Here is a 9,248-nt window from a genome sequence, read left to right as displayed (position 1 = left end):
GAAAAAGTTATCTCTTCTTCTTTGTTTTTTCCACATAATTTCTTGGTTTTTTTGGATTATTTCTTAAACGAGTTCATGTAACGCTCCCATAATATTGACATCTAATATATCTAGATTAACTCACAGGCATAATCTAAATCTCATTACTTCTCATTATTACATACAAGAACATTGAATAATATCGACATTTCAATAGTCAACATTCATACTAAATCACCATTTTTCTATTAACAATATCCAACATGAGATTTCACAAAAGAGAGACCGTTTGCATTAATACATTCATCATCCTTAATATATAAATTTTATAGCATGTAATAATAACAAATTAAAGCAACAAAATACAAATTAATGCCTTAACGGCAACAAGTTCCAAGGCTTTGCCCGATTACAACAAAGTGATTTTCAAACCCATACATAGATAACCCTTGGCTTGCAAAGAAAACAAAACAAATAAACAATTGAGCCTTGTGCTCCAAAAGATCCTCCACACCTTCACTTTGGCAGTGGCACACCACAATCACCTGAAAAATGGATGGTTCCATTAAGGAATGGGCATAAAACCCAGCAAAGAAAATCTAAATAAAGTGCACACAGTTTAATAATATCATGAGGTGCAATGCATATGACATGTCAATGTCAAAAATCATAAGTTTTCTCATTTTCGAAATTCTCATGCCATGCATTTGTTTACAAGTATAACCAATTCAATCATCCATTTCATGGAACAAGAGGCGGTAAATACGACACTAGAAATCCTAGGTTGGTGTCTACAAGTAGGCATAACTAGTACCACCAAAACCCCACTTTATCAGCTGCTAACCGGAAGGGAAGTAGTACCTCCTCTGAGCGTGTTTTCGGTCTTTCACCCTGGACACTCAGACCAACTTAAACAATATCAATCTACACTCTCTGTCCAGATTTACCAGATATATGTACCCCATAACTCAACATATTTTAAATATTCTTAATGAATCAATTTAAAAATCAATTTCTCAAATCCCATGCAAGAATTAAATCATGAGATTATGCAATGTTTAATACCATGCATGAATTTACAAACATTTCAATTTATCTATTACACATGCAATTTCTACAAATAATCAATACAACCCTCCACTGTTGCCCAAACAATTATCTCTATAGAAAATATAAATTTCAAGAGACCAACATAACTCATAATCTCATATTTTCAATTATTTCAATATAAGAGTAACAATCACATGTTCAATCTCTTCTTTCCCAACTCAATCAAGAATCATAATATTCTTTAAAAAAAAAAAAATTCATCAATCTTCCCTTTTTATTCAAACTCAAGAATTCATCAAGAATTTTCATAATGCCAAAAATAATATACTTTTTTTTCAACAATTCTTAATACCTCAACATGACAAATATTCTTATCTTTCTCAAAAGTTCAATATTTTCAAATTTAACAATTTTCAAAAGAAAACTCAATGGTTTTCAATATTCCCGACAATATTTTCATCAATCTCATCCATATAAACATCTACTTTCAAATTCTCATTTGTTCAAATAAACATATATTTTTAACTCTTGTAAGCTTTTCACAAACTCATCCCAAAAATCTAAATCTTAACATCTAAATTTCTAGGTTTTATTAAAATTTGAGGGTTTCTCAAAAATAAAATAAAATAGAGTAAAATACATTTTTCAGCATTCGTGAGTCATACAAAAACCAAATACAACAAGCAATGGATTTTTAAAAAAAAGTTGAGAACTTCCCCCCTTTTATACATTTAATATACCATTAATAAAACTCTAATCTTTTCAAATATCACACTATCAAAATAACACATAATAAAGCTAAAACACATAGACAATATTTAGAAAATTCCTACCTCAAAAGCTAAAAAAAGAAACAAGCAAAAAACCTCCATTTTTAACTTTGTCAGATTTTGATCTCCACCGATCAAAATGTTGCTCTCACCAAACTCTTCACTTTAATCTTAAGAACTATTGTTTAAAACCTAATAGATTTTAGTAGATCAAAAATTTTATATGATAAATGTAACAAATAAAATAAAAAAAAATCGGAGAGAGAGAACCGAGAGCCGAGAGAGAAGTAAAAGCAGCAAAGAAGAAGAAAGAAGAAATAAGGGAATGAGGAGAGCAGCACCCACGTGGGTCTGCCTCCTTGATTCAATTTAATAATATTTTTATTTTTATTTTTTTATCAATATAAATGTCTATCTATACATATATATCTATATATCTATACATATATATCTAATAAATATCTATCTATACATATATATCAATTTAATAAATATCTATCTATACATATACATCTAAATATGTTTCAACATTATTAATGACAAAAATGATATAATATTTTCTCATCACAAAATATATTTTATTTGATGGTGCACACCATAAATATTTGTAATTCTCTCAAGATTACAAAATAAATAATAATAACAATAACAACAATATTTCATTTGATGGTGCACACCATAAATATTTGTAATTCTCTCAAAATTATAAAATAAATAATAATAACAATAACAACAATAATACATAGTTACAAACGAGTCATGATTCAATCAATTGGGTCTAAAATGAATGGAGTTTAATAATTTAAAATAAATCTCTAACTAAAATTAAAATATAAATAAATTTTAAAAGACTTAAGATGATCCTCACCATTCACATAATTAAACATGAACCAAAATGATTAAGTATTGACTAATCAAATAAGTCCCAAAAATTAAATATATATATCATTTAATATTTAAGACCCAAGAATAATTAAAACTCAAAAAATTTATTAAGCGGCCCTTACGAAATCAAAATCAAAAGGTAATATAATTTGTTTCTACCAATTTAAATAGAATGGTCCACGACTCCACAACTATAATAATAACAACTAAAAAATCAAACGATTTGGAAATTCATACCAATCCAACTCCAATCAATACCCGAACCCACAAACATATTTAAAAAAAAATTACTACACAAATATTGAAAAGAATAATAAATAAATAAATTCAATTTGATTCAATTCGTTATAATTCAAGTCTTACTTAGTGAGTGCATATCATCAGAACTCGCCATTATATCCTAAAAAATGAACACTAGCAACTATTTGCACCAAGTAGGGCGAAATCATTTTTTAAGGACAACAGATTGACTTCCGCGCCTCGATTAAATTATTTCTTTATTTTTATTATGATTTTATCTTCTTATATCTATCTCAATTTGTTAAGCAGAATTTTTATATATATTTTCAACAATAATCAATTCTCAAAGTCATTTTTAATGACTCAAGAGTTTCAATCTAAAAAAATGACACAATCAAATTAGGAAGCACTATCAAGGAACAAATACCCAACTATTGCCAAACCCCAAACCACCAACCCCCCCCCCCCCCCCAAAAAAAAAAAAAAAAAAAAAAAAAACACTAATAATTTACAAAAATCTGACAAAGATTCACCATTAATATAGATAGATATCTCGGTTATGCTACAGACCCCACTAGGGTCGACCCCCACTGACCCCCAGTGGGAGGTGGCAGCCCCTCATTCGTCCAAACAAAAAAAAAAAAAAAAAACAGTTTTTTTTAACCAATGGGAAGCTACCGTTCATGACCCCCAGTGACCCCCACTGGGGGTCTGAGGCATTTTTCACAGATATCTCTATGTAATGTCATGTCTTTATCAATATTTTCATCTTTACCAATATTTTCAACTCCCTCCATGAGAAGGAACTTGAAAGAAACTAAAAATGAATGAGACCGGTGTTACCAAAAAAAAGCTACTACCCTTGCGAATTATGTTTTTGAATGCGAGTTTTGAAACATTGTACACGTTATTCCAAAACAGTAAATTTAACAATCCAGAGCAATCTCAAAAATCTTTCCTAATATATTTCATAAAGGGTGTAAACAAAACCAAATATAATGAATTAAAATTTAAGATGAGTAAAGCTTTGATGGGACAAAACGTCACAAATGAATAGTAACAAATGAATAATAATGCTGCAGAAATATGTTGTTACATGATTAATTTGAAAAAGAAAAAAAAAATTCTACATTTTATTGGATGTCTATTTTGTAAAAGAAAATTACTATATATTATTGAAATTCTTATAGTATAATCTACATAAGTCTACTCTTATCATACCACATTTTAAAACATGTGGCGTATCGTGTTACCGTTCGACATACAGGAAAGATCCAAGTTTAAGGTGGCTCGGATTATGTGCCGAATGATCTGAGATTAAAAAAACCAACTTTCAGCTTGATGCAAATTTCATGGAATTCATACCGGATACCTAGGAGGTCAATTAATGGAAAAGAGTAGGCCAGCCAAGAACCTGATGAGGTGGTAGCACTTCAAACTGGGGACACTTTCACTACCCCAAAGAGACAAGGAAATTCCCTTAAACAAGGAAAGCATTCAGACTGAGCAAGGTAAAATGAGCGCTTTGACATGGGAAATTTCTTGTATAATGTAATAGCCAAAGCTTTTGACATTATTGCGAAGCAAGTAATTCACTATCAAGATAACTATGTGTGGAAGCAACATTGTGGACATGGTCCTACCAAACTGGATATTAAAGCAACAATAGCTTGGTTGGTTACATAACTCGGGATTTATTTTTTAGAAAATTTAAGTTTTTTATTTTTTTTTATTTTTTTGTTTTTACTGATTTTTTTTCATATTTTAAGTAATTTTTTTTTATTTTTAGATACACCTAACATAAATATACTTAAAAAATATAATATTTATGAAAAAAATCTTTACAAAATTCACTACATACCAAAAATACAAAAATTCAATACATTTTTATATTCTTGTGTATTTATTGATTTTTTAAAATATTTTTTTACAAATATTTTACTTTTTAGATACATCTACGTAAAGTGCATCTAAAAAAATATAAAAATTGCTTAAAATTTTAAAAATATTCACTAAAAACAAAAAATTTAAAAAAAAGAAAAAACTAAAATACTCAATTTTCAGAAAATTAAATTCAAAAAATTAAAATCAAACACATTGATGTGATTTAAAGTCCAATTTCACCAAACTGGATATTGAAGCAACTATGTAATTTAAAGTCCAATTTCTCCTACCAAGCAATGTGTTTTGACCATCACCACCTAAGGTAAGTTAGATAAAAACCAACAATGTATTATTGAGTTCTCATAGATTAGGGCAGTATAATGAATCTAGGCCCATAAGCCCTTATTATTGAGACAATCATGAAGGGATGCAATATGGTAACTACCCACAAGATCCTACAATGTGGTAACATACCACGACATTCATAATGTACATTCAGACAATATTGTCCAAGGATCATAACAATCTGAAGTCCTACCTCAAGATATTGAGGGAACACGATGATATTCATAAGCTAAAGCGATCAATTAAGACAAGATGGATTTAGGCATTTAACTCTAGGTAATATGATCATTTTCACATATTGTAGCAAACTATCATTTTCATGCTAGACAGCATGCCATAGAGGCTACCTATCCACAAAAATGGTTGCTCTGTATATATAATTTAAGTTAAAAAATAAACATTGAGGTAGGTCTTACATTCAAGGAACTAAATATTGATATAAAATGATGGAATAACATCTAGATGTGACTATCAATTAAGATGACATGGTAACAAAGCAGCAATTCATCCGGCAAAAATTAAAATCCCATGAAAAAAATATTGAAGGAACATGAAAAGCTAACAGTCCCACAAACCAAAAACTAACAAACTATCAATCTGTAGAAATGAAAAGTATCATGAGAATATTCCAGTAATGAGTGGAGATAATATTGAATGTAAAAGCTTAATTAAAGAATTTATTTATGATGAGAGATCAATTTGAAGAATTTATAACCAACCCTGACAATTAATTTTTCTTTTTTCTTGGAAATTTAAGTAATTATCACCATAAAACTCAGCAGTCAGAACAACTTCTTATGCATGCATGGGCATTTACTTAGGCTAGACGAACTATAATATTTAGCAATCAATTAAATGTTACCTAGGAAACCAAGTATACAAATGCCATTTACATCATAAAACACTTCGGATTATTCTCAAAATTTTAGTTGGTGCTCAAATTTTCTTTATACAACAGTTTCTACCCAACGAAAATCTTTCCAAATATATTCTGAATGATCTTGTGCAAGAGAAAATGTAAGCACACACGAAATCCAAAACACAGAAAAAAAACATACAACAAGACACTTAAAAAGCATGTCCAGTTCATATCCTAGTCTCATGGTTCTGCACAAATATTTTTATCTTGATTGGAACATAAGGATACTCCATATCAATACACAAACAAACCAGTTGACTTTCACATTATCATTTATCACAATCTATTCATTCCCTTGTAGGTTTTGGATAACCTAGCAACCACAAATCCACACACAATTTTGTTAAATACTGCTCATTCAATAAAGATTGAAAACCATAGTTAGCAAGCTCTTATTAATCCAAGCGAATTAAAGAATGTCAAACCTTGTCGATTAGAGATATGATCAAGAAAGCTTCATCACCTCCAATGATCAAAACAACAAGTTCATTCAAACTAAGATCCTCTTTTATCTCTCGTCCAAAACAAAATCAAATGAAATCCAAATTCAACACAATAAAACCCTAGAGAAAAAAGTTTACAGAACAAAAATTCGTGGCGTTACCAATTACCGAGGGATCCGAACTCGGACGATCGAGGTCAGAGTAATCAATCAAGCTCCGGGAGCACCAGATCGGTAGCGGTAGAGCTTGCCGAAGACGTGGAGAGCGGTGACGAAGCCGATGAAGCAGAGGCTCATGACGAGGACGACGGTCGGGCTGATCTTGAGGCCTGGGGCGTCGTCGGTGTAGAACCTGAGGACGTTGCTTCCGGTGCCGCCGCCGTTGAATCCAGCGGAGCCACCAGCGGAGGAGGAGGAGGAGGAGCCGAGGCGGCGGCGACGCATACCGGCCGTGGCGGCGGCGGAGCCGCGGGGAGCCATGCCGGCTACTGGGCCGGGGCGGGTGTTGGAGGAGGAGGATGATTGGGATTGCGATGTGCCCCTCGCCATTGTTGAAACAGAGCGGAGATTTCGAGACTTGAGCGATGAAGAAAATGGAAGAGAGAGAGAGAGAGAGAGAGAGCTGTAATTATTGGGAAGTTGGGGTGCTATTTAATGAATTTTATAGTTGTTAATTAATGGGTGCTATTTAATGAATTTTATAGTTGTCAATTATTACGTGTTACACTTAGAGATGTCAAATAATTTAGGGCAAATTACATATACACCCCTCCAGGTTTGACAAAATTACAGATACCCCCCTGAGGTTTGAGAAATTACGAATTCCCCCCTGAATGCTATATTTGCATAAGAAATTAGGGGGTAATTTGTTATGAAATATAAACCTCAGGGAGTAAATTGTTATGAAAATACAAACCTCAGGGGGCGGGATGTAATTTCCGAAACCTCAGGGGTATCTGTAATTTAACCAAACCTGGAGGGGTGTATATGTAATTTGCCTAATAATTTATTAAACATTTTTCAAAGTGTGGGATTCACGTCTATATAAATTTGCGTGAATTCTATACTTATATAAGAGTTTTGATAAAAATAAAAAATAAAAATTAATAAATTATTTAGGAAAAAAATATTATAAATTTTAAATAATTTATTAAATTCTTTACTAAACTTTTTATATAACGTGAACTCATATGTGAGTTGATAAAAAATTCAATCAATTATTTAGAATTTGTAACATAATTATATCTAGGGCTATAACATTTTCCATTATTAAAAGTGTGGCAGTTATGTGGATAATGATCACCGATTGTGAAGGTTGCCGGTTTGGGCACGGGGTATCTGCTGTGAGACAGGATCTGCAATTTATTAAACGATGTCGCATTACCGTGTCGGTCACTTAATACTATTTTATTTTTTTTTTTAGGGAGCAGTTTGTCTGAGATCAATTAGACGGTATTGTTTAGTCGATGGGAGTTTATTATAAGTTTCGTTTTAATAATTTAAATTGTTCAATATATAAAATTCGTCGAGTATTATATGTCTGTAAAAAATTATGTTGGTTGGATATCGATAACTATCTCATTGGATCAATTTTTTATCAACTGCTAATTTATTTACCGTTTATTTTTTTATACAAAACTGATTTGATTACATAACTATCGATATCCGATCAATATAATTTTTTTACAGACATATAATACTCGATAAATCTTACACATTTAATGATTCAAATTAATAAAACAAAACTCGTGATGGACCTTCACGGTCTAAGAGCACCATAGAGCTCGTGGATCTAAATATATAATCCTAATTTTTTTAAAAAAAAAACTCACAAACCTCAAACAGGATGAAGAGCCAACCATTACATAGGCAATGTGTTGTTTTCTTATTATTATTATTTTTGGATTGTGTTGAATCCTACTCGTATCTTGTTATTTTAATTTTATATTAAAATTGTTTCAATATTAACTCAAAAGATTTATTTATCAAAATATATATATATATATTAATTCAAAAGATTTATTATTTCATGCTATTGTGAAATTTTATTTTTAAATTTTATTCAATTTGTGTCACATTAACATATCATTTCAAAAAATAATTTACACTTAGTTAATTGTTGAAAAAAAAATAAAAAAATGTGCTAGTTAGATTAATTGAAACTAGTCTCTACTAGATTAAACTATTAAAAAAAACATTTGATATCAACTTATTATTTTCCTAATTTACAAATTTATATTTATTATATTGACTTTAAAATAGTAGACAAAAATATATTATGTTCGATTTTGAAAAAAAAAATTCGATATTAGTGTTAAAATTCTATTTTCAATGCTTTGTCAATTAGTTAAACGGAATTATATAAATGAATAAAAAAAGAAATTCTAATATACACTCTTTTAATAATGGTAAACCATATACATAATTAATTACATTATTTTTTTCTTTATTTATGATTATTTTTTTTCATTATAATATTATTTTAATTATACCTTATGTTATATTTAATTATGACATTTTTTTAATTATGACTCAAAAAATTAAAATTATATTTTTTTTTTTAGTTTATTAATTAGGCTTTGGGAAGATTAAATAAGTTCACACTTCCTATTTTTTTTATCTTTTTTAGATCACATCAATTAATTTATTCTCTCTATTTTTCTGCACATCTTTTTATAAAAAGTCAAAAAGTACACTTATTTAGAACATTCCAAACAATCCCTCAGTGTTACCC

At 29.9% G+C, this 9,248-nt stretch overlaps 1 protein-coding gene across 2 annotated transcripts; it reads right to left on the bottom strand.

Annotated features, from left to right (window-relative positions):
* Window positions 1–248: 248 nt before the first annotated feature.
* On the bottom strand, window positions 249–7,162 carry LOC114272209 (Preprotein translocase Sec, Sec61-beta subunit protein). Of its 2 annotated transcripts, none has more exons than XM_082899134.1 (2): window positions 6,677–7,162; window positions 249–524 (listed from the first exon to the last, which is right to left on the bottom strand). In XM_082899134.1, the coding sequence occupies exon 1, from the start codon at window positions 7,061–7,063 to the stop codon at window positions 6,725–6,727; it is 339 nt and encodes a 112-aa protein (XP_082755260.1). In that variant the 5' UTR covers window positions 7,064–7,162; the 3' UTR covers window positions 249–524; window positions 6,677–6,724. The 2 variants fall into 2 exon arrangements, with proteins under 2 accessions (XP_082755260.1, XP_082755261.1); XM_082899135.1 differs by having other exon boundaries at window positions 6,684–7,162.
* Window positions 7,163–9,248: the final 2,086 nt, after the last annotated feature.

This window comes from Camellia sinensis, chromosome 12, assembly GCF_055761805.1.
Source record: "Camellia sinensis isolate YWXY chromosome 12, ASM5576180v1, whole genome shotgun sequence".
NCBI lineage: Eukaryota > Viridiplantae > Streptophyta > Magnoliopsida > Ericales > Theaceae > Camellia > Camellia sinensis.
This window is presented reverse-complemented; position numbering and strand designations above follow the sequence as displayed.